At 36.6% G+C, this 25,248-nt stretch overlaps 3 protein-coding genes and 1 long non-coding RNA gene across 11 annotated transcripts; 3 read left to right on the plus strand and 1 right to left on the minus strand.

The window, feature by feature from the left end:
* Window positions 225–4,083, plus strand: LOC18782294 (SUPPRESSOR OF GAMMA RESPONSE 1). Of its 3 annotated transcripts, none has more exons than XM_007215443.2 (6): window positions 225–334; window positions 1,116–1,248; window positions 1,602–1,788; window positions 2,103–2,596; window positions 2,918–3,211; window positions 3,302–4,083. In XM_007215443.2, exons 1-6 carry the CDS (start codon window positions 327–329, stop codon window positions 3,353–3,355), a joined length of 1,170 nt encoding a protein of 389 aa, XP_007215505.1. In that variant the 5' UTR covers window positions 225–326; the 3' UTR covers window positions 3,356–4,083. The 3 variants fall into 3 exon arrangements, with proteins under 3 accessions (XP_007215505.1, XP_020415308.1, XP_020415309.1); XM_020559719.1 differs by lacking the exon at window positions 225–334 and adding an exon at window positions 359–984; XM_020559720.1 differs by lacking the exon at window positions 225–334 and adding an exon at window positions 360–748.
* On the plus strand, window positions 4,279–8,102 carry LOC18782194 (uncharacterized CRM domain-containing protein At3g25440, chloroplastic). The gene is given in 5 exon segments (XM_020559718.1): window positions 4,279–4,491; window positions 5,002–5,302; window positions 5,913–6,314; window positions 6,897–7,910; window positions 7,912–8,102. Coding segments are annotated over 5 exon segments (1,863 nt in total). The 5' UTR covers window positions 4,279–4,417; the 3' UTR covers window positions 7,984–8,102.
* Window positions 10,332–13,168, minus strand: LOC18781737. 2 transcript variants are annotated; one of them, XM_007215447.2, is made up of 2 exons: window positions 12,739–13,168; window positions 10,332–11,848 (listed from the first exon to the last, which is right to left on the minus strand). In XM_007215447.2, exons 1-2 carry the CDS (start codon window positions 12,799–12,801, stop codon window positions 10,748–10,750), a joined length of 1,164 nt encoding a protein of 387 aa, XP_007215509.1. In that variant the 5' UTR covers window positions 12,802–13,168; the 3' UTR covers window positions 10,332–10,747. The 2 variants fall into 2 exon arrangements, with proteins under 2 accessions (XP_007215509.1, XP_020416169.1); XM_020560580.1 differs by having other exon boundaries at window positions 10,332–11,845; window positions 12,739–13,164.
* On the plus strand, window positions 20,468–25,209 carry LOC109948234. Of its 5 annotated transcripts, none has more exons than XR_002270841.1 (9): window positions 20,468–20,982; window positions 21,098–21,225; window positions 21,335–21,387; window positions 21,695–21,840; window positions 21,973–22,046; window positions 22,139–22,208; window positions 22,913–22,964; window positions 23,237–23,459; window positions 24,652–25,209. It is a non-coding gene; the product is annotated as an uncharacterized LOC109948234 (long non-coding RNA). The 5 variants fall into 5 exon arrangements; XR_002270842.1 differs by lacking the exon at window positions 24,652–25,209 and adding an exon at window positions 24,180–24,641; XR_002270843.1 differs by lacking the exon at window positions 24,652–25,209 and having other exon boundaries at window positions 22,859–22,964; window positions 23,237–24,165.

Genomic DNA, 25,248 nt, shown 5'->3' on the forward strand with positions numbered 1-25,248 from the left:
CAAAGCCTCGGAACGACTTCCGTCAACCGTGGGCCCTACCAGTATACCCCTTCCGCAAGAAAGCTCCTTAGCGGAAGGCCTCGGCAACGAAAGATTCTACACCCGAACCTAAGGCTCGGTCTCCAGGTCTCCTCCCAACGACTCGTAGGCTCCGAAGCTGGGTTTTCCCGCTCACACACTCTCTCTCCTCCACTTTAACTTAGTCGGGTGGAGAAGCGGTCGGGGTTTTGCTATAAAAACACACAAAGCTCTATTTTGTGTCTCTATATCTCTCCTCTCTCTCCGTTAATGTGCTTCGTAGTAACATCGTCCACAACTTCGAAGAAATGGCAAGGTTAGAGCCCTCGACTCAGACTGAGGAGAATATAAACGGATATAATTTAATAAAATGAACGAATTTTAAGGCTTTTGTTTTCATCACATTCTTGATTGGAGACTGAGAAACCTCAATACGAAAATAGCCATCTTCTTCAACCTATGTGATCTTCTGTCTTTCTTCCTTTTCTCACTCGGTTTTAGTTTCTGGGTTTGGTTCGGATAAAAAGACGGTGCCCCAATTTGTTTTCTTTTTAAGTGTTCAAATGCTGGATTTGGACTGAAATTTAGCGCCTGGGTTTCATTTGTGGCGATTTTAAGGGAAACCCATTTGAGAGGAAGATTCTTTCTATCTCCGTCTAGATTTTTACTTCATGGGAGTTTCCTGATTTGAGATAGATGTGCTCGTGTCAAGTGTTCTTTTTTCTCTAATGTACGGTAAAAAAGGAAACATTTTTATTGTTGAATGAAATATGACATATGCAGACGCTTGGTTCAGTGGTTTTGTTCATTTTTCATGTCAATTTGGGTTTTTTTTTTCTTTTCTGAGAGACGCATATCAGCTTTCTCCTTTTTCACCTTTTTAAGTGTAATGGACGATGTAGAAAGTTTCGGGATGAATTTAAGGTTTTTTCCTACTCTGGAGTGGATGATGTACAAAGTTTCCAAGTAAATCTTTCATTTAAAGCTTACATTTTGAAAAGCTTTTTAAGTGTTGGTCACAGCTTCTTTAGCTTTCTAGCTAAAAATGGTTCCTGTTATGAAATTTTTGGCTCACAGCATATTCATTGTTTTTGTAGGGCTTGGCTGATTAACAGTAGAGGACTGGCAAACAAAGTGAAAAATGCTGCTCTATCGTCTGCTTATCAAATCAAAGACTGTGGGGCAAATCGTGATTGCCCAAATTGCCATTTTGTTATAGATAACAGTGATGTAAGCTGGAATTTCAGTTCTATTCAGTATTCAAATGATTATCTTGTTCTTTCTTCTTTAAATATGATTATCTTGCTGGGATTACAAGACTAAATATGCATGAAAGGATGAATCTGTTGTTTTTCATATCAAAACAGACAGTCCTGTATATCTCCAAAAAATCTCTTTCAAGTACCATTTCTTTTAACAATGAATTTCATCTGAATTTCATCTTTCAATAAATTAGAAATTGCTTTGAGCATAAGTTTATAGGCAAAGGTGTTAGCTTTTATTTATTGAAGTGCTTGGACACCTATTGATGCAAGCTGTTCCGTCCTCTTGAAAGTGTATCTTCTGGAACTCCACTTGTGTAGGTTTTATCAGAATGGCCGGGCTTGCCAGCTGGTGTGAAGTTTGATCCATCTGATGCTGAACTCCTAGAACACTTGGCAGCTAAGTGTGGTGTTGGAAACTCAAAACCGCACATGTTTATCGATGAGTTCATCCCAACACTTGCTGGGGACAATGGAATTTACTACGATCATCCGGCAAACCTTCCTGGTAAGGAGCTCCCAAGCTTCACATTTCTGATTCCATGTTCTCATCTTTACACTAGTGCTGGTACTGAAAAATGTTATCAACTGACAACTGGACCAAATTGAAAGAATACTTGGAACTTTTTCTTCCCTCTTTCGTGTAAAGGATGGAACTTAATGAGAGTAACACAGTTGCCCTCTTTGTTCTCATACATTGTGCTTCTCTTATTAGTTTCAAATTTCATTATGTATGGAAAACTTTTTTGGTTTAGGCGCATATTCATAGAATTAGAATCAATTGAACTATGGTTAAGATCATTGTACTCGGTTTTATTTCAGGTTCAAAGAATGATGGAAGCAGCTTCCATTTCTTCCATAAAACAATTAATGCATATGCTACCGGTCACCGGAAGCGCCGCAAGGTTGACTGTCATCGTAGCTTGGCTGCAGAGCATGTCCGCTGGCACAAAACAGGTAAGACCAAGCCTATAATGGAAAATGGAGTTCAGAAGGGCTGTAAGAAGATCATGGTCCTATACAAAAGTTCAAAGAAAGGCTCCAAAGCAGATAAGTCTAACTGGGTGATGCATCAGTATCACCTGGGAACTGAAGATGGTGAGAAAGAAGGTGAATATGTGGTTTCAAAGATATTCTACCAACAGCATAAGCAGTCAGAAACGAATGATAACAATTTGGTCATTGAAGACGATGTCAATGCACTTGGAACTAGTCCAAGGACCCCCATAACAAGTGCTCCAAATCCACCTAGACCAGGGAAATCTGTTGGGTGTGATGATGTTCCTGATGAAGATGTGTTAGACTCATCTGCCAAGGTTGGTCAACTTTTGTATGCATCATTGTGCTGTGTGTCAGTGATCTTTTATATACCTCATTGGCTAACTTTTTACCAAGATCCTGTCTATGAAAAGGCAAAGAAGTGAATAACGCATATAGAAAATTAAAAAGAAAAAAGAACCGTACTGCTGTAAACAGAAAAGAGAATATGAAAACTCATAGAACTAGTTTCAAATTCCAGCCAAGGCAAATAGCCCATTTTCTAAGCTGTGGAAAGTAAGATGGAACTCTACAATTTTTGTTTTGTTCCCAAAATCCTTTAGTGTGTTGGATCCTTACAAATCTATTTTGTGGAATAGGAAGCAGAGCTTGTGCCTGGTACTCAGTTTGGGGACAATATAGGGGACACTACCTGGTTGGCAGGCGAATCTCAGGCTGATGAAAACTGTGATTTAGATTGCTTGGAGGACACCTTGTTATGCAAGGAGACTTTTGATTCTTCCACTCTTCTAAATGGTTCGTTTGCAGATGGCATATCTAGCACTGACTTTCCAAGCAATATATACGGGGTGACTGGAAATAGCAGCACATCATGTGGAATTGGTGACCTTGAGAACATTGATCTTGGCACTCCACCAGATTTCCAGCTTGCTGTAAGTTTCCTGCTTACTATTTTCTTCATCTGCTTTGTTAGTTTTCTGAAGAAATATTGTATCTAAAACTCCCATTTATATATAATGCAGGATTTGCAGTTTTGTTCCCAAGACAGTTTACTTGGATGGCTAGACAGGTTATGAGCGATGATGGAAGAGCTTCCGGGAATAACATGGAATTCCCAATTTTGTACAATCCCAGAGTCCATTTAAATGGCATTTTTTCCTGCATATTCTTCAATGGCAACAAGGAAATTTCATTTGCTTTTGGAGATGCACGGATTTTCCCCTTGCCCTCAGCAAGTTCTCCGAGCTTTTGAAGTGCCAAGGCATGTAGCCATGGAGTTATATATCAGAATCATTCAGCTGTCTACTAAGTTAGATTAGCATTGAGAGCTCAGACCGATGAACTAAAAATTATGCCTACAATTCGTGTTCCTCTCGTTATCTTGGCTCCTCCTAGTGTTATTACTGCACCTTGGAAGGTGCCTAAGTTGGGTTGATTGTTGTATTAATTACAGTTGGTGCTGTGTATTAGTGAATAAGTTAAGACGGTTTTTGTAATCAGTGTGGTTTGTTCCTTGTATGGCAGGTCAAAGCATCTCATGAGATGCTCCCATACTACTTGAAAAGCATGGTAGTAACCCAAAAAAAAGAAAAAAAAAAAAGAAAGAGATTTTCTGTTGTATTATGTAATTTGGAACTTATTGTTTATATTTATTGTCTATGTTTTGTGATTCTATTGTCATTATCATTTTAATTGATCCATGTAATCTGTTATATCTCCTGCCTGCTTCTTCTACTGTTTTTGAACTCAACTAGAAAGGTGTAAAACTATGATCAGTCCAAAAAAAAAAAAAGAAAAAAAAAAGGATTATGTTTGAATGCACTGTATAAATTAATAGTGTAACAAATATAAACATGAACCAAATTTTAAAGCTTTTTTTTTTTTTTAAAAGAAAACAATTAGACATTTTGTTTGCTCAAAGAAAAAACATTTTGTCTTAATAATCGAAATTGTTGAGCAGTGCTAGATTGGTAAATAAACCCTGGAAGATACCCAATTTAGTCAAACTGCCCCGACCCCCAAACCCAAAACCTAAAACCCTGAAAATCTGAGTCACCGTTGGGGTGGGAAGAAAGGAATGAAACGAGCAAAGTACTCGATTAGTGATTGAGGTCCATCGCAGCTTGATTGAACCATCAATGTTCGCTACGAGGAACCTCAACAGGCATTGCTTGAAGTCTGTCTCTTCTCTCCTCCAATTCAATCCCTCCAAGTACTCTCTCTCTCTCTCTCTCTCTCTCTCTCTCTCTCTCTCTCTCAATTTACTCTCTGCTTGGTTGCTGAGAAAGCGAAGGAATAGTTTCTCGGGGCCTAGTCTGAGTGTTTGTGTTTCTGTTCTAGATAGTGAAGCATCGAAGATGCAAAATTTCAACTTTTTCTTTCTTTTCGTATCATTTTCTCAGCAACCAATCATAATGTCTACCTTCATATCATTTCTCTGGTTTTTCCCATTTACTCTAAGCTGATTTCCTAGTGGAAAAAACAAGTCTTTCTAGTTGAGCCTGTCGTATTTGTTTTACTTGCGGTATCATATAGACCTCAACAGAAAAGCCATTTGATTTTGAAAATCTAAATCCTTTGTTTTAATACTTACCAGCAATTATTCATAGAGAAGGATATTATTTTCTTTATTGACTTCAGTTTATCTACGGATTCTCAGCATCCTTCTTACGTTGGGTGGGTGATTTTGTCTAATTTAGCTTCTTTTTTTAATTGTTTACAGAAATGTCTTCTTGTTAAGAGATGTCTCAGCGAAACTCCTCTCAAGCAATGTAGTTCAGCCAAGTAAACCGAGTGAAGATTGTTTCTTTTCTTCATCTACACCGAGCAATCCCTTCGATGGGTGGTGCCGGTCAATGTCCACATCTAGAGGGTCCTCATCTAGAGGGAGTAGCATGAGAAGCAAAGTCGCAAAGCGGATGCAAAAGGAGTCTGGTAAAACACTAAGAGAGGTTCGCAGAGCAAAAAAGCTTCAAAAGAAGCTCATGACCGAAAATGAAAGGCTCATTTACAACCTCAAAAGAGTATGTTACTTTTCCCTTTTAGTTAATTGTTAAATATCATGTGGGTTGAGAAATCTGTCTCCTCTATTTCAAATTCTGGTTTGCAGCTATCAGCTTTTTATTTTTTTGCGACATTATTGGTCATTCTAAATTGGTTTAAAGTGTTGCAAGTCGAGATATACAAAAAGGGCTGTAATTGATGGGTTTTGTTATGGCTTTTTTTCTTTCATAGAAGATGTAAATGATGCTCTTCGTAAGCTAAAAGAAAATAATGGGGTCATTTCAAATATTTCAATCTAGTCGGAGCTTTGATAACCAATATTAATTGTATTTTAAATACTGTTTTGAAAACTTTAGGATGTTAAGAGTGCAGCCATACTTCTGTTGGAATTAATAGGCAATAGAGGTTAGGTTATCAAAGTAAACAAGAGTCAAAGGATTCTTATGCTTAGCAAATTTCAAGTCAGATGCTTAAGTAGGGACTAATGTAATACTCAGGAAGTATTACTTCCACTAGTTTATTTCTTCAAGTAGTATTGAAGTTTCCGTTCCTTTGTTCCTGGCTTACTATATCACCTTTTTGATGTATCACGTTCATCAGATAACCATATCGAATATGTGAATTATGCAGGCTAAGAGGAAAGTGGCATTGCTACTACAGAAGCTGAAAAAATACGAGCTTCCAGATCTTCCAGCACCCCGGCATGACCCTGAGCTATTAACCCTCGAGCAGCTTCAGGCATTTAAGAAGATTGGCTTCAGAAATAAAAATTATGTTCCTGTTGGTGTTCGTGGGGTCTTTGGAGGAGTTGTCCAGAATATGCATCTGCACTGGAAATTTCACGAGACTGTACAAGTTTGTTGTGATAACTTCCCCAAAGAGAAAATCAAGGAAATGGCGACTATGCTTGCAAGACTGAGTGGTGGTGTTGTGATAAACATACATAATGTGAAAACAATCATCATGTTTCGTGGAAGAAATTACCGCCAGCCCAAAAATTTGATTCCTTTCAATACCCTTACAAAAAGGAAGGTGAATAAAAATAAGCGTGTCCCTTTATAATATTCTGATTATCTCAGCTTGCATTTTCTGGGAGAAACAATTATATATGTAGCTTAAGGAACAAACTTGCTTGACCATATTGCTCTGTTAGTTGTGATGCTTCTCTGCACAGAGAACAGATCTGCCAGAATATGTCCTTGTTAGCCAGATTTTTAAAAACCCAGAAACTTTTAACCTACCATGGATTTGATCTACTCCAGGCCCTCCTCTCGATACCAAAGAAAAAAGAAGAATCCATCCTTTGAATTGCACTTAGATCCCCTTCAGTTGAGCGGATACTAAGACCATGCAATGATGGCTAACCACTTTTGGGTTTTGAGTGGATGGGAATGGAATTGTCTTTGCATGAGCACTGTGTTCAGGTTTCTATATATAGATGTTAGACTAGTTTTTTCCTTTTGTTTGTTTTTGTATGTTCTAGTTGCTTCAGACTTTTAGACTACAAACGAATTCCACTGAGATAAAGTAAATTAATTAAAAACCTGTTATGGTACCTCAATTAAGGACAAGGCAATCAAAATGGATTATTAACTTCTGCATCTTTACATGCAGGCATTATTCAAGGCTAGATTTGAACAAGCTCTTGAATCTCAGAAGCTTAACATAAAGAAGATAGAACAGGAGCTCCGCCGAAGTGGTGTTAATCCTGAGGATCCAGTTGCCATTGCAAGCATCCAGAGAGTAGCTTCCTCATTCTTTAATGCAATTGATCAGAAGGACGGAAGTCCTTATGTCTTCCGTGGGGACAAACTGTCGGCAGCAGAGCCTGATAATAAATTGAAACATTCTGACCCTCCTGATGAGGAGGAGGAGGAGGAGTTAGACAAATTCATAGCTGAGATTGAGGATGCAGCGGAACGAGAGTGGGCTGCTGAGGAAGCAGCTGAGAAAGAAGAACAAACCAGACTAAGGTATTGGAACAAAGAACAATTTGGTGGGAGATACAGAAGATCTGAAGACGTTGAAAATGACGACTCTGATGATGAGACCACCAGGGCAAGGGGTTGGAGGGATACACATGGCAAGCGGAGGCCTAATGATAGTGATTATGAAGATGATGAAGAGGAAAGCGATTCTAGTAATGTTGTGGATGCTAGTGTTCTCGACAGTGATGCTGATGATTCTGATGGAAAACCTGAGAAGGTCAAGGTATCTACAAGAGACAGAGGGAAGCAAGATAAGTTTGGCAGAGCCAAAAATGATGAACGCTTTAAGAAAAATCGTGAAGCTAATAACGCAAAAGCTAGCAGTAGAAAGATTATAGTGGACGAAGGTACTGAATCAGAAAATATGCTCAGCGATCTTGATACTGTGATGTGGAAATCCGATTCTGAGGAAGAGCATGACTCTACAGCATCAAGAGCAGGGAATTATGATTTCCGAAGCAGCAGTGATGAAGAAGAGGACTTAAGTTACAGGAGGGGAGAAAGGAAGAAATTGGCAAACGATTTGGACAAAGCTCACGACAAGTTTGAGGTATCAAGAAATGCACAGGAGAAGCATCATAGTATTGGCAGGGCCGATAACAATGATTATTTGAAAAGAAATGGTGATGTTAACGTGAGAAGAAAGTTGGTTGAGGAGGATGTCGTGTCGGAGAATACATTTGGTGCTTCTGAAAGTGCAATATGGGAATTAGAGGCTGTGGAAGATGTAGGAGCACCAACAGCAGGGAGATACAATTACAAGAGTAGTGACGAAGAGGATTATCAAGTAAGGAGAGTAGAGAAGAAAGTGAAGGATACTAATAAAAGCACAAGAACAACAAAAGAGTTGGATGAAGATTGGGATAGTGATTGATGAAACCAGTGATTGCAGGGCTGCATTTCAAGCCCAATACCTCTAAGGGGGGGTCCCATTGTTCAACCAGCGATTGCAAGAAGCCCATTTGAAAATGGCAATAGGAGGATCCATAAATATGGAAGATCATGCACCACATACTGTGCTCTTGCATGTTCTTTTTCTTTTTTGATTATTTTAATAAAGGTTTATATTTAAATTATATAGTATTTAATAAAGGTTTATATTTAAATTATATAGTATTATTGCATATATTTCTCACTTGGGCAACAATTTTAAACTTGGTCGGCTTTGGTTTACCAATCGCAGTCATCATACAAGAAAGAGTCTACGTCTCAAACACGTAATAATGAACAAAAAATTCCCAAGAGAAATTGGATGTTTTTAATTTAAAAAAATGTTGACTTGCCCAATGGCCAAGTCAAGTCAATGTGCATTTTGTTTGTACCTGAGGACGTGGAAAGAGAGAGAAGAGATCACACACCAAGTCAACTCATCACGCGCTAAGTCCTGTGGGTTTTTCCAACCACCAACGAATTCCATTAACACTCAGAAAGCTAGAAGATAGATTGAAAGTCAAAAGAGAACATTGGAAGTATGTCTTTGGAACTAAGTTTATAATTCTCAACCATATATCAGAAATCTAGAAGATAGATTGAAAGTCAAAAGAGAACATTGGAAGTATGTCTTTGGAACTAAGTTTATAATTCTCAACCATATATCTGTCTTTTAAGGGGGTTTATGGTTTTTTTTTTCTTTTCATGTATTTTCTGTCTTCGGCTCAACAAATACAACTCGTATTCTGAATTCTTCTGAAATGGTCAAAATGTTAAAAGGAAATGAACCTCCTGGAAGAGATGGGTTCAAAATTCCCTTTTTTTATTTGGGTCTGAAGAGGTTTGTGCAAAATGAGTTGTGCGTGGAGTTCAATCCTGATAAGAACGGGTCTTGTGGTCAGAGTCAAATAGTAACTGGATTTTTTTCTTTAAGGAGTTGTTTCCCATACTTTTCTAAAAATTGTTATATAATGTAAGAAGACTCTCAAGTGAAGCACATAAAATGATCATAAACTGGTCAAAGGACAAAGCATATAATGTATATGCCAATAAGGCCAAGTGAGATTATAGACATACATATATAGTATACAGTGGACAAGAAGGCAGGCACTAAATTATTGGGTACATTTGATCTCACTTTCACTAGTCATAACCTAGTTGTCAGGGAGGTTGGACAAGTTTAGCAGAACTTTCTGGGAAGGTCCCCAAAATGAGATGAGATTAGATTTTGAATTATCCCATCGCTTATGTGATGTGTTCAAGTTTCAACCACCATGTGCCCTTGCAAGTTGCACCTAAAACAGAGAGATTGTAGGTTTGAGTAATTTTTGCCAATGCCCCCATGCCTATATATCCAAGTGATTTTTGGAACCAGTCATTCTCTAAAGAAAAGAAACCCTAGTGTTTGATATAAGCTGCTTGAGAGCCAATGAAGTGAATTGACATACCGAGTCACCGACCAAGAAAGTCTCCTCTTTTATTTGGACACAGAATTCATTTTAGCTGATAGTTTCGGGTTTTGCTTTCTTTATAGAGAAAGCTGCTTGAATTTGAAAAAAAGAATGTTGATAGCGATCGCTTGTGAACTTGGAAAAATACTGGGAGGGACGTCATCGTTAAAGATCATAAAAATATACTGAAAAGCCAGCGAACTTAATATAATATGCTGCTCAACATTCAATATTATGTCCAGCCAGAAAGGAAAGAAAAGAAAGAAAAAAAGAGGTGGGGGGAAGCGGGGCGCCAAGAAAAAATGGGGTCAGAATGACAAAGAATTGCTCTCGGCAGCAGCACTGCAACACTTGCTCTTAGAAATTTCAAAACGCAACAAAATGATATCACAAAAATTGACTCACTCAGCAGCAGCAGCAGACAAGACGAGATAGCTAAATAAGCAACAACCAAGAGTCAAACCAGATAATAAAACTGAGTGTTGACAAATGGGGCACTTAGTGGGGAATCCTGACCAAACCTCAGCATCAAAATTACAAGGCACTGTTTGAGTATAGTGCCTCAAGTTATCCCCAGTATAGGGAAACTAGAAAGATAAAGGGAGGACTTGCGCAACAATATCACGTAAACAGATTAAACAATGGTAAATCCAAGAGCAATCTGACGACAGAATGAAAGATGTAAATAAATTAGTCCGAGAAATCGCAATTCCCATTAAAGAAAAGCCTGGGAAATGTCATTTTTACTCATGCATTTGGGATTATGTCATATCAACAAGAGGTGGGTACATAAGCTCACCAAAGCTTCCCCTAATAGAAAAATCCCCACTTTAAAATTGATATGCCTCCACATGGGAAGAAACCCAAGAAAAAGGAAATATACATAATCTCCCATTAATTGGCAGGACGAAATCCTGTTTCTTCCCAGCCACTCTCTAACAATGACCTAGAATCTTTAGGAAAAGGTATGTTTGTATCGCTGCAACACCATCGCCGTCAATTTTCCAATAGATCACTATTTGGTCCAGTTCACAAGAGTTGTATCAACAATTTGCCTGTCCTACTGTTTGAACAAGGCACCCTTAGCCTTCAAGACTCAGCCATTTTCCCTCTTGCAGTTTCCAGGCAATAGGTACTTGTACTTCTCAGCATTGTTCAGTATAAATGCAGGAAGATGAACAGCTGAGTAAGATCTAGGAATAGGTCCCATCTTCCCAATGATCTCCTTAAATGTGTACTCCTCAGGAAGCATGTCAAATAGGTCAGCCCCTTTACATATTACATCCTGAATCCTTTTCGGGTTCAAATAATGAGAGAACCGTACCCGATCATAGTGGCTGTAAGCTTTCATCTTGAATATGAACTCACTGATATGGCGGAAACAAAAGCTACAATGCCACCCTGCATCGGACAAAAGGTAGTCGCTCTGTCTAAAGTGTGCATAGGTAGTATTACCAGTCTGGTACCTGTGAACTGATGCTCTCCAGCTCTTGTCATCTACATAATACTCAAAAGAATACAAGTAATTCTTCAGCCCAAGATGAACAACGGGCGGGGTGTCATCACACCACCTCAATAGATCAATTGTGTGGGCACTCGGAATCTCATCAACATCAGACATTATCAGGAGGTCATCATCTTCTATACCGGCTACTCGAAGAAGCTGGTCAAGTGCCACTCTCTGATATGCCTCCTCATAAAATGGGTTTTCCCCTTTCTTAAATCTTCCTCCAGTTGTAACATAAGTTAGCCGGGGTTCAACAAACTTAAACTTGTCCCGGTTTCTTGCGAAAATCAATGGCTTGGGCAAGCCAGTAAACGTTGAGTTGGATTCAAGGAGAACAAACTGTGTCACATATGGATACAATTCATTCCATCGGATTGTAAGCATGTCTACTTCATTACTGAAAAGAACTGCATCATAAACTCGTCTCGGTGATTCACGAATCTTCCACCCATGAAGTCTGCAAAGAGTCTCCATTGACACGTTCTGATGATAGTAGTGTGGGATATCAATGAAAGGCTTTGGAGGAGATTCCCAAAGTGGTCTTAGAAAATACGAGATCTTCTGCCCATGTAAATATATGCCAAACATGCCCAATGGAACAACCGTAAACAGGAAAATGTAAGACTTGAAATCCAAGCCACGCAAAATGCATCGGAGTCTAGACATGCTCAATGCTGCTTGTGAGCCCTGCTGTGGATGAAAATGAAAACGTTCTAAGATACCCAGATTACATATACTCAAAAGTCTTTTCAGTAACCGTGTTTTATATCATTAAATTGGAGGAGAATATTACGGTACAGAAAGAAAAAAATTCTTCTTATTAGCACTTATTTGAGCATATGTAAAGAAATTCAGGAACAGCAATTCTAGAAAGGGAAAAAAAAATATCTCATAAACATTAACGATATATTTCTAATAATGCATTTTAGACCCTGTACAAATTAGCACTTCTTTACAATGGCATAGACCCTTCAGAGTCTTCAGACCCAGAAAGGATTTTACAAGAACATAAAAATGGAAAAATATAATTTCAGTAACAAAAATGGTTACCAAAAATTAGGGGAATATCAAAAACTTTATTGGTAATCACAATACCATTACACAAAAGAACAAGCCCCATAATGACAACTGAAAACTAAGAGTAGAGAAGAAGGAGAAAAAAAAAACAGAGAACCACAAAAAAATTTAAGACATAAATGACTCAAATACAAAATCCATATCTTTATTTTCAACAACGCAAAACCATTGGGTTTGGCAACCCTTTTCTTATTCGTTGATTTAGGAAAATAAAACTAAAAAACATAAAATTTCAAAATCTCACAGATTAAAATACAAGGAACCCATTAATCGAAACTTCAAAATGGTATTTAAAATCACAGAGAGGAAAAAACATGGAGTGAAAAGAAAAAAATAAGAGAGACAAAAATCCAAGTTCCCTTAATCCCAAACACATGAAAACCCACTGCAACCATTACCAAATACTCAGAAACCCAAACTCGAAGTTGAAACAAAGAAAGAAAAAAAAAGAGGCAAACTTTTATTATACTAATTAAATTGAAGAGAAAAATATGAAAAATTACCTGGCCACAAACATCGTCGCAGATATCATCAGTCTTCTTCGAACTGTAGTATCCGTCAGACATGATGACGAATAATAAAAAAAGGGAATGCCCAACAAGCCCCTTTTTCTAAAGCCTCTCCTCTCTCAAAAACTCTGCACCATCAGATCCTGCAGACCCAGATGAAGAACTCGAACCCGAAAGGCCAAATTTTTTTGTGAAAATTCGGCAAACGAGAAACAAAAAACAACGATCTTTAATAGAGCTTCTCTGTCTCTCTATTGTCCCACGAAAATCTGTAACGCCAATTATAGCCGTTTGGTGGTTTTTTCGCTCTTTCGCCAGATACCCCCCAATTCCAAAAGACTGGCAGTGACACAGAGAGAAAAATTAAAAAAAACCCAAATATAAAATGAATCCTTCTTAATCCCCAACACAAAATAAAACAATTCCTCTTTACCTTTTTCCACAAAAAAAAAAAAATTGTAATTTCCAAATGCCGGGGTTGGGTTACCTGTTAAGGCCCACACGGTAGACTTTCTGTTGGCCGTTAGATGAGAATCTTTTTTTTATTTGACGGTGTATGAGTGAGGATGATGAGTGACAGAATAGAATTGGTTGTAGTAGAATTCTTCACCCCGTGCCTATCTGTAATGAATGGCAGTTGCGAACATATTACAAGGAGCCGTTGATCTCGTTTTGTTGATGTTGTTCGGCTGCCCCTCTTTACGATGATTGATTAGACTAAATTCATGGTAAATTAGTGGGATGAGCTACGCGGTGTTTCCAAGTTTAGCCTCGACTTCAGTGACTCCAACCAATCACGTTGCTTGCTGGTTTATATGGACTATTAGAATATGATATACATGTACGATATGGTTAATAGTTAATCCATTTATGTGTTATATTATTGGGATATAATCCGTGATATAATATAGATGAAAAATATAATTAAGATTTTGCATGTTTAAGGTACAGTACTAATAAAATTCAGCTTATATTATAACACGTGAACGAATTATATCATATAATTTACTTGAATTTTTAAATTTTTAGAATGATGGAAATAATAATGATCATTTGCACTTGCATGTTAGCGTGTGTTATCAGTTGAGAAAAGGGAGACTTTGGAAAAACCCAAAGGAGAGAGAAATTTTTTAAAAGAAGTTAAAATGGGACAAAGTTGCCCTTATTTATTTTTGGATTTCTTAATGAATCATTTACATTTTGCATGTCTTTAATTTGAAAGTCGAGAGGTTTTCTGTCTTTTTTGAAAAAGCTTTGGCTTTTTCCAAAAGTGAAAGTTTTTTTATGACTAAACCTAATTTACTTTGAGAAAATTAGCCTACGCGCAATTTGACTTGGTCAATGCATTCATTATTTGCCCCTTGTGTTTCCTCTACGGCAATTTCATTATAGAACTTCTTTTATTTTCTTTTTTTTCTGATAAGCAAAAATCTAACATCTTTCTAAACCCTAAAGCTAAGTTGGTTCGGATTGATTATAAAAATACTAAAATTAGAACAGCCACTTCTTTTTTATTTAAGGAGAAGAAATGAGTGGTGTCTCTTTTTTGTTGAGATGGGTTGAAGTAGGTGAGAATATCTTATTGGTAGAAACTAGTTTTTATTTTCGAAATATAGCACCGCCTATTATGTCTATTTGGATGGGAATGTGACGATTTATAGCTTCCATTTGTTACACCTGAAATCCAAAATTGAAACAAACTAACCTAAAAATTGTTAATGATGTTATATTTCATTTGTTTTTACATCGTTGGAGATAATACTAGATAAATAAAACGAGTTAACATTTTAATTTAAAACAATCCATATATTTTATGTGTAGATGAACTTATTTAGAATGGAATAAGCTACTTGGTTTGTGTCCGACGACTGCGCACTCCTATATGTAGAAAAATTCGCATAATTCTCTCGTTTTTGTCTGTGTTAAGAAATTGAAAGTACAATCCACATGTAAAAAGGAAATAAATGTTTCTAATATTTAGTTTTGTTTCCTTATTCCAAATGAAAACCCAAGATGCCATCAAGAAATAAAAATGGAAATAAATGACAACCCACGAGGAAAATTTAACAAAGGATTTGAGCAATTACAGTAATCACAAACAAAAAAGCCTATTGAACCGAAAATTGTGTTTATTAAACCTCCAAAAAAAAATAATTACAATGGAAGAATTGAACCCATGATCCATTAAAATCAAATCAACAAGTTAACAAATGAGGTTGAACTAGCTAGCTCAACCTAGTACAATGACCCATTTTTTTATAATTCCAAATGATTTCCTTAAATTTATAATCAATAGGTTAACATTCAATAATAGACATTAATTTTGACAATTAAAATACATGTTAGAACTTAAACCATCAAATTTTAGTATAACGGTCAATTTTAACAATTAAATAAATTCCTTTATTTATATATACAAAAATAACATATATTGCAAAAATAACTTCAATGCTCACTAGAAAAAAGAAAAAAGAAAAAAAAGAAATACAAAATTATAGAAATATTAGAAGATAGAAATATTCTCATACTCATGTTTTGGGAGTTGCCGTGTGTCCCAATAGACACGCTCCTGCCAATTATCAAGTGTTGGAATTAAACATCTTTGATAGCTAAGTCCACATGTGATAGGAATCTCACTCTTGTTTGGCTCATTGTTTGTTGTATATTGCCAAACCATAACCCATTGCGCATTCAAAGGTTTTGTTTTTTTTAATTTTTCTCTTTTATTATGGGGGTGAAAGTAGTTGGTTTCATTTAATAATATGTGTGTGCTGTATTGGTTTAATTGGGTCTTGAAGAATCCATGCGATTGCCACCACCCCTTTGAACTCTTTTTGATGCGAGGACACCTTTGAATTAGGTTTACGAATTTCACAAGTTAAACCAAGGTAGAAATTCGAAAGCTGCATTTCATGGTAGGCAAATATTCCTTGCTCACATTATAATAATTATATGTTAATATAAATGTGAATTAAACTAGTTAATCATTACTTTAAGTATGTTACATTATACCTATGTTTGAATTTTCTTCCTCGTAAATTAGATTAATTTAGAGAATTTAAACTATGTTCTTATAAGATATAAAAATATACATTAATATAGTTAAAAAACATTAACATGTTCGGTTTAATATGATTAAACCAAAGACAAATTAGCTTAAGCGAGCCAAAATTGTAGCAATGAATTTGGGTTAGGAGGGTCTCGTTTGGTTCATGGGAAAGGAGACTTGGAGATGGAAAATCAATTGCTTTCCCATGTTTGGTAAGTTCAGACATAAGAAATCGTTGTCTATCCCATGAGAAAGTAAAGGGGAAAGTAAAGTCATCCTCCCAAAATGAGTTTTGTTTTCCTTTTTCATGGAAAAGTTTGGAAAAATAAGCCAATATTAAATAAACATTTTTCATGACCATTTTGTCCTCATTAACAATTTAGAATTACAATATAGCATTAAATACATTTTTTTTATTTGATTTAATATGAGTATAATTGAAAATTTATACAAATTTTGTTTTTCATTTTTACTTAAACAAACATGAGAAAGGAAATAAAGTGATATCTCTCAGTTATTTTTTCAGTATTACCAAATATGGTAAATGAATTTTTTATTTTCCATATATTGGGAAAGAATTTTTCCTCAAATTAGTTCTGTAAACCAAACGAAAAGTGGGAGTGGAGGTGGGGGCGCGGGGCGGGGGGGAGGGGGGGGGGGGGGTGAGAGAAAAGGAAAGCGATGTGAAAAACAAGACATGGACTTATACAAACGTGAAGTTGACAGCACATTGAGTGGGACTGGGATTGGGACTGTGGGGTATTTTTATAATACGCAGCTTCCTAGAAAGTTCAATGGAAAAATTGGAAATGTCGAAATTTGTTGCTTTTTGAAGGCCAAGAAAAAAAAAAGCACCAAGTATTGTTTCGGCATATTCTATGATACAAGGGCGTATGATAAAGAATGGCAAACCTGTTGGAACTTTTCGGAGAAAGTAATTAACACTAAAAAAATGATTCTGTAGAATTTAATTCACTAACTTGTTTGCTAATTAAACTGCATCCTCAATTGGTAAATAATTAACTTCTTCTTCACCACTAAAGAATATGTGAACATCTTATACACGTATTATAATATAAGTATATATTTATTGATATTATTCTACAAATAGAAGAAAAATAAATCATGTCGTCTGCTCACATTATAATACATATACAAGATATACTACGTGTCCACAGGACAGAGGGAGCTAAGGTCCAAATGGTCCTAGCTCCCTCATTGAGGCCTTTGTTTTCTTAGCACAATTATCAATCTTTTATCAAATTTCAAAATGCCATTTTTATGTTTTCCTTCTATCTCTTTTCATTATTATTACTACCCCTTCTAAATCTCTTATTGTCTTATTTCAACTCTAAATTTTGTAGTAATAAACTACAATTAGAATTTCTTAGTGTGTATATTTAACGAAGTACATTTAATTTCAATCAATATATTTTGCTAGTATCAATGATGAGTTGATAGTTGATATAATATATAAAATAATAGAGTATAGTAATCAAATTTAGGGATTTTGTATCAAATAAAAAATTAATTCAAATGTCATTTCAACATTTGAGGGTGCCTCATCTGTACAAAGTTTCTAGCTCTGCCATGCCACTGTGTGTCCATACTACCGAGAGAAAGGGAGAATGTCCAAAAAGAAAGATTAGATAAAATATTTGGAAATAGGTTACCAATTAAATTTTATTTTTTACTTTTTATTGCACCCATTTTTGTGCTTACTTTGTTATGGAAATGATGGCATTTGTAGACCATATAACTTTTTAACTTTTAATTCCAAGGTAAAAGGTGAATGGATTTATTAAAAGATACATTGCCGGATGGATTCTTGGCTCTTTGAACGTAAAAGACATAATGACAGAATATTGACCACCCACCTTTGAAAAAATGTTAGGCTTTGCAGAATTGCAGTTGGTATACGTTGTTGTGACAGAGAAACCCTAGCCCTATCTTCCAAGACCCGACTTACAAGATCTAGAAGGGAAAGGACTTGATTAAGTTCTCATTACTTTTTGAGTGTGAATGCCAAGTGGCTGTTTCAGAACCCACATATCCAAAAAGCCTCATCAGACTTTTAGGCCTCCCACTCAAGACTTTCGAAACGACCTGCCCGTATTGGAAGGGCCTGTTTGGATCCACCTCTCTAACTTGTACTGTTTTTTACGCTTTTCCAGTTTCTACATACAATCAAACAATTGTTTATATGGTATTCAGCCATTGTGTTGTGTATTAACAATTGTTTATCTCCTCCATGGTTATATAAGCAAATTGCAAGAGAGATGCATGCCTAGAGCACATCGTCCACGGCGCGGGGATTTATGTCCTAAACTTTTGACTTTTATTGGGTCGTTTGCTAAAATCACAACAAATAAAAATATGACCTAATAAAATAACGAAAAAAGCTGCCAAACTTGTTAGGGGAGCCACACCACCTTGTCTTGTTGAGACCTGCCTTTCTTTTTCCGGGGACAAATGTATTCTTGAGCCTTGAATAGACAATCTTATGACTTTTAATGAGCACCATAATTTTTATTTAAAAATAAATAAATCAAGAAATGGGAGGCACTGAATCAAGTCTTATCTTGTGTGCAGATATAAAATATCCTAGTGCAACTAGAGCTGAAAATCCCCGGCCAAGTCATTGTCTGGCCCTATAATAGACTCTTCTCACCAGGGCACCCCAAAAAAGGCAAATGCTTGTTAGAACAACAAAATCGAGAGAAATTGAGAGATATTCTGTACCACTTAACCTACTCTGCAGGACAGCCCAAATTTAATCTTGGGCCAACTTAGGTTTGCTAGAATTTCTGCGACAAAGGCTCTGTGTTCTATTTTTAGTTGTTTGTTTTGTTTTTTGGCTTTTGGGCTGGGTTTTTTGTGCAAACGAAATAAGCTGGAAGTGGGCTGGAAGGCACAATAACCCGAAATGCTTCCGCCGATGACGTAAGTTGCCACTTGTACCTTGCCATATTTGACATTGATGGGTCTCGGGTCAGTGAGTTTACACGTATTTTATATTATCAAAATTCTTCTTCTTAGGCTGAGGCTCAGCGAGAAGAAAAGAGTGTTAGCGTAGCTGTGCCATGTTCTGCGTTTTGATCAGGACTTAGAATTTACAACCCCCCAAACCAAAAATAAAAATTAAAAAAAAAAAGATCTGCAAAAGCAAAAGTGAATCTCTTAGACTAGATCGATCACTTCATATCCCTCTCATCGATTTGTCAGCTTAATTGATTATCTTCCCGGACTCAGTTTCTCAAGCAGGCAAGTCATTTTGTGTTTCAACAAATTTTGCTTCCAATTTAGGGTTTCTCTGATTAATTCGCGCTAAAATTGGCTGAATTTTCTTGGTGTTTGGTTGCAGGATTTCTCGAGTCCCAGTGTGACCTGAGAAATCGACAATGGATTTGGTCTCTGGTTACAAGGTGACCTAACTTCTCCCTCTCTCTCTCTGTCTTTTATTTGTCTTTAAGAAGCACGGACACGGATATGGATACGGATACGGGAATATAATACGACACGACACAGGGATACGACAAATTTCTAAAAATTAGGATACGATACGTCGTGGATAAGGCAATTTAAATAATATATAATAATTTTAAAAATAACAATATATATAATTTATAACATATTTTAAATAACATAAAAATGATAATATTATTACTTTTAACATACTTCCACTTGTCTTGGTTATAATATTATTACTTTTAATAAGACAAACAAAACAAAATCCTTTTGTCAAAACGATAAGACCAGCCATCACGTGGGGTGTGGGTGAAACTGTGAATATTAAACAAACAAAATCCTTTGACCTAAGAGCATCTCCACCCACAAGGGCTAAGTCTAAGGCAAAGGCAAGCAAGGGCTGCCACTATTCACGTGAATAGTGTCAGCCTTTGCATTTGTGGTTCCACCCATGGGGCAAAGTCTAGGGCAAGTCTAAGGCAATTACTATTCATTGTACTTTATTTCCTATTTTTTTATACTTTAAACCATTAATTTTGATAACCTTTTAAGATTATATTTTCGGTTGTCATGTGTCACTATTTATTATAAAATTTTCACTTAAAATTTAAGATAACATTTTTCGGATAAATTTTTCAAATAAAATTTTCGGATAAAATTTTCGGTTGCCACGTGTCCATATTTGTTATAAAATTCACATCCCACTCATAGGGAAAATGAATAAAATTGTTAGGTATTTATAGGGAAAATATCCAGAATTTTTTGGTATTTTTTTCGATTTTTTTTGCAATTTTTTAAGCCAAAAAAAAGCAAGGCCGTCAGATTTCTGGAAAAAATTGCATCGGAGGGTCCGAGACGCGCCACGTGGCATATTCCCGTTGGAGCCTGTCGGAAGTGACGTCACGCTGACGTCAGCGAGCGAAAATCAATTTTTTTTTACTGTTGGCGCGTGAATTTCACGCGCCAACGGTAAAAAAATTTTGAGTTACTGTGCGCTGGCGTCAGCGTGACGCCAGCGCTGACGTCACCAAACTCGGGCTTCAGCCCGGGCAAGACTTGCCCTTGGGCTTGATCGGGCTCGTGAGACCCACCACGAAACCGAGCTGCGGGCCTTGCGCTGGAGCCATCTCGGGCTCGCCCAGGGGGCCTTTCACCCGATTTCCTATGCGCGCTGGACGTGCTCTAAAAAGAACAAAACAAAACAAAACAAAATCCTTTTGTCAAAGAAACAGAGAAGCACGCGTGAGAAAACAAAATGAAAATGGAGAAGAGAACCCGACGCCGCCGACAATGAAGAATGAAGAAGAAGAAATTGATGAGTAGGGGCGCCGCTGGATGAACAAGAAAAAGGAAGATCTGGGCTTCTTAAGGACGAAGAAGAAGAATTGATGAGTGGGGGCACCGCTGGATGAAGAAGAAGAAGGAAGATCTGAAAGAAGAAGTGGAGACGTTTCCTGATACGCGTATCCTAAACATCAGATACTCGTATCTGTAATGTCAGATTTCGTTGACCGTATCCGCTTACTCGGATACGTATCCATCGCGTATCCGCACGTATTCACAGCGTATCGTATCCCCTAGCGTATCGGATACGGGATACGCACCTCAACCAGCGTATCCGTGCTTCTTACAAACTCGTTTGGTCTCTTATGGCTTCGCGCGCAGGGTGTTGTAGGGCTCGTTTTTGGCAACGAGAAATCTGGTTCTTCAAATGAAGATAGGTACTTCACTCCTTCTATATTCACCAAATTCCACACACACTACTCCCGCTGTTGCTTCGTTATAATTGTTGAATGGTATGTGACCAATCTACTCTGTCATTGTTTCAATTTGTAGCTATGTTGAACGCTTGCTCGATTGTATTAGCAATGGTAAACTGTCAGAGGACAGGAGGACTGCTATGCTTGAGCTTCAATCTGTTGTGGCAGAAAGCTCTAATGCCCAGCTAGCATTTGGAGCAATGGGTGATTGCTCCTCTTCTTGTTTGCAAATTGCAACAGTGGTTTAGTTTTTCATTTTTTGTTTGTCATCTATGACATTTTTCATTCATTTATTTTTTTTTCTTTTTTGCAGGCTTTCCTGTTATGATGGGCATATTAAAGGAAGAACGCGATGATGTTGAAATGGTTGCTAAATTTTCTTCTTCTTTTCACATTTCCCCTTAATCGCATTGTTTTTCCCGAGTTAGCATGGTGTGGAATCCGTTGTGGTGTTTTATTGAAACTGTTTGGGTGCCACTGATGAAACTGTTTTTATTTTCTGATAGAGATATTTCACTTTTACTGCATCTTTTTAGGTTTCTGGAATGCGAATGTGATTGTTATGTCCTTTTCACCTGTCCCAGTGATTCTTATGAATTTTCCTCCAAACGTAATTCTTAATGTCAATTTATATTCATGCATAAAGTCTCATTTGTGTTTTCCGCATATGCAGGTTCGAGGTGCCCTAGAAACTCTTGTAAGTGCCTTGACTCCTATTGACCATGCAAAAGGCCCAAAGAATGAAATTCAACCAGCTCTAATGAACACTGATTTGCTCTCCAGAGAAGCAGACAACATTTCACTTCTTCTGAGTTGTTGGTTAGAGTTCTCTAATTATATTTGCAAAATTCTTTTCATCATTCTATTTAAAGTTGCTTGATTTTTGCTATATTTTCTTGGTTCATGCACATAGTTTGACAATGTTTATATTTATTTTTGTTGTTTTTGCAGTCAGAGGACGATTTCTATGTACGATATTACACTCTTCAACTTTTGACAGCTCTTCTCACAAATTCTCCAAATAGGTATCAGTTTAGAACTACTATTTCCCTTTAGTCTAATTTTTTTGGATTCTTTTAGTGGTTTTAGAAATAATTTTTTCTAAGTTCCTCTTCAGGTTACAGGAAGCCATTCTGACCATACCTCGTGGTATAACTCGCTCAATGGATATGCTTATGGATCGTGAGGTACAATTCACTGAATGATAATTTATCATTTTGCATTTAACTCTATTATCGACATGTTTCGCTACAATTTAACTTTTAAGCTAAAATTCATGTTTACTGGTCACCTCTCTATTTGAGGATTTTTTTGAAATCTTTTGGAACCTATGAATTATTGAAATATGATTGTGGTATCAATCTTTTCCTGTTGTTCAGTCATATTGAAATTTGTAACGCCAATTATAGCCGTTTGGTGGTTTTTTTGCTCTTTCACCAGATACCCCCCAATTCCAAAAACTGGAAGTAAGAGAGAAAAAAATTAAAAAAACCCAAATATAAAATGTATCCTTCTTAAGCTCAATTCCTCTTTATATGATTTATTTTGAGGGTTAGATTCAAAGACTTCAATTTTCCCGATGATTCAAATTTTATCTTTTCGTATTTAGATATTTTTTTCCAATTAAGGATTAAATCTTTGTTAATGTTTCGGGTATAGTATGTTTACTTTTTCATTGTTTCGGGTATACTATGTTTAATCAGTTTGATGTTATGTACGATAATTATTTTTTCCTCTTCTGTTATTTATCTCTTATTTATCTATTTTTTTAATTTTTATAATTGCCTTTATTGAAAAGGTCCTCTATTGGGCCCAGCTCACATTAATTTGTTCTCAGTGGCCTTACAGCCTATTATACCACTCCCTTAAAATCATATTGTCTTCTACACAGTGAGAGAGAGATTGCTGTGCGAGAGTGATTGCTTTGCGAGGATGTCTGATCTGTAAGTTTTACTATTGCTTTTTAGAATTATAAAACTGAACTTTATCCACAATACATCATCTAATGAAAACATTCACATCTGTCACAATGTGTATGCAACAATTGAAAATCCAGAATTCAGAATTATAACACTGAACTTTAACCACAATACAACTAATGATAACATTCACATCTGTTACAATGCATATGCAACATTTGAAAATCCAGAATTTAGAATTATAACACTGAACTTTATCCACAATACAACATCTAATGATAGCATCCACAATGCAGAAAGACAGAAATGCAAGCTTTCAGAAATTCAATAAACTCCTCCGAGAGGCGCGGCTGCAAATACAAGGCAATGCCAAAGTGTCCAATGGACTCATTGGGGAGCAGCACTGTGTCAAGCTTCGACTTAGCTGCAACGAATGTTGCAGCATTGTGGACCCGGGATTGGGCATTGGACCGATGATTGTGCAGCAAATCCATAAGCTGAGGTTGTGCAGCTGCTGAGGTAGGATCTGGCCTCCTAAACAGACATTCACTTCTTTAAGAAATATATAACAATTCTAAAAAGAAATAACAAAAAACAGAAAATAACAACCTGCAACAGAACCCTTAAAAAAATAAATAAAAGAAATTAATAACAAAAAATACAGAAAACAACAACTTGCATTGTCACAGATGTGAATGTTATCATTAGTTTATTGTCTAACTTGCTTATCAAGCTCAATTATACTGTAGCTATGGAGCTGCCTTGGACCAAACATTTTTTCAAATTCATACCACTTCCCTCCTTTAGCATATATGTTAGAAAATAAGGTGTGGTATCCAGATTCATCTGTGCTAATATCTAAAAGGTTTCTTTCAAAAGCTTTTAATCATGTCCATCCTTTGGTGGTCTCGATTGCTCTGTTGATGTACGTGACAGTTTGGTCTCGATTGGTTTTGGGATGAATGAAATGAAAGCAGTTTTGATAGTGAGAGACTTGTTAGAAGAGTTCAAGGTGATGAAGTTGGTGTTCTAGGATTTTCCCTTTGAGATGATGATCTTCTAGGATAAGTTGCCTTTATATGCCAGTGTTAGAGAAAACTGTTTTCTTTTAGAATTCCACTTTCTTGTAATAGATAATGAATTGACTTCCTTGATTGCTAACAAGTACATTAAAGATTGGATTCTTTCCGTTAAATGCATCAGACGTATGATTGAGTTTTGTGTCCGTACTTGTTCCAGGAGGATTTTGGAGCAAACAGTCATCAACCCCAGTAAAAAGATGGGGACCAAAAAAGTAACCACTCATTTAGGTGCACAAAAGATATTTAAAACAACGAAGTTGAGATTTTTGCTTTAGTTTGTATAAATTATGAAGCGCAATCATTGAAAGAATGTGTAAGGCGACTCAAATTGCATAATAAGTGATCATAGGAAATGAATTCAAATAAGCAGGAAAGGAGAAAAAGTAACAATGAACCACATAAATCCAGTTCTATCTATTCCATGATGATTCTGCTATTTCTTTTATTGATTGTTCAAAGCTTTTGTAATAGACAGCCTAGAAATTGCTCCAGATTTACAAAATTCAACACTAACTATGATCCCAACATGACTGCAATTGAATTGTGAAGCATTCCTGTTATAGACTAGTTGACACCACATCTTACATGAGAATCAAATTATTTAAGATGAAAACTTTCATCTTTTGCAGGTGCACCGACTCTGCCTCCTTTTAGTTTCTGTAATCTCAAGTTCCGTTAGTGCGGGTGCGGCTCATAGAAAATCTAGGGAGATAGATAAAAAGATATTACGACACAAACCATGCGCACCTGTTAGTATTCAAAGCATACTGCCATTTTGGGGAGGAAGAGGAAAGTTTTTTTGGGGGTGTGGGTGGTCAAAAGAGGAGAGATTGCTAAGAGGGAAGGAGGAGAGTTCTTGTGCAATATCATACTGTCATAGGTGGGAATTGAAAAAATTACGTGGCACATTCATGATCACTAGATAAATTTGAATGATCAAGAAGATAACAAATGTCACGTATAAAAAAACGAATGGAGTCGGTGTGTTGACAATGCTAAAGGCCCAAAGAATGAAATTGAACCAGCTCTAATGAACGCTGATTTGCTCTCCAGAGAAGCAGACAACATTTCATTTCTTCTGAGTTGTTGGTTAGAGTTCTCTAATTATATTTGCAAAATTCTTTTCAACATTTCACCTTCAACTCCAACCTGAAGGTGCTTGTTTTACATGTATGTATGCAATCTTGGGCCATATCGTACGCATTGGGTCTTGAGGTGGGCCAGTT

The sequence above is a fragment of the Prunus persica genome, chromosome G3, assembly GCF_000346465.2.
Source record: "Prunus persica cultivar Lovell chromosome G3, Prunus_persica_NCBIv2, whole genome shotgun sequence".
Lineage (NCBI taxonomy): Eukaryota > Viridiplantae > Streptophyta > Magnoliopsida > Rosales > Rosaceae > Prunus > Prunus persica.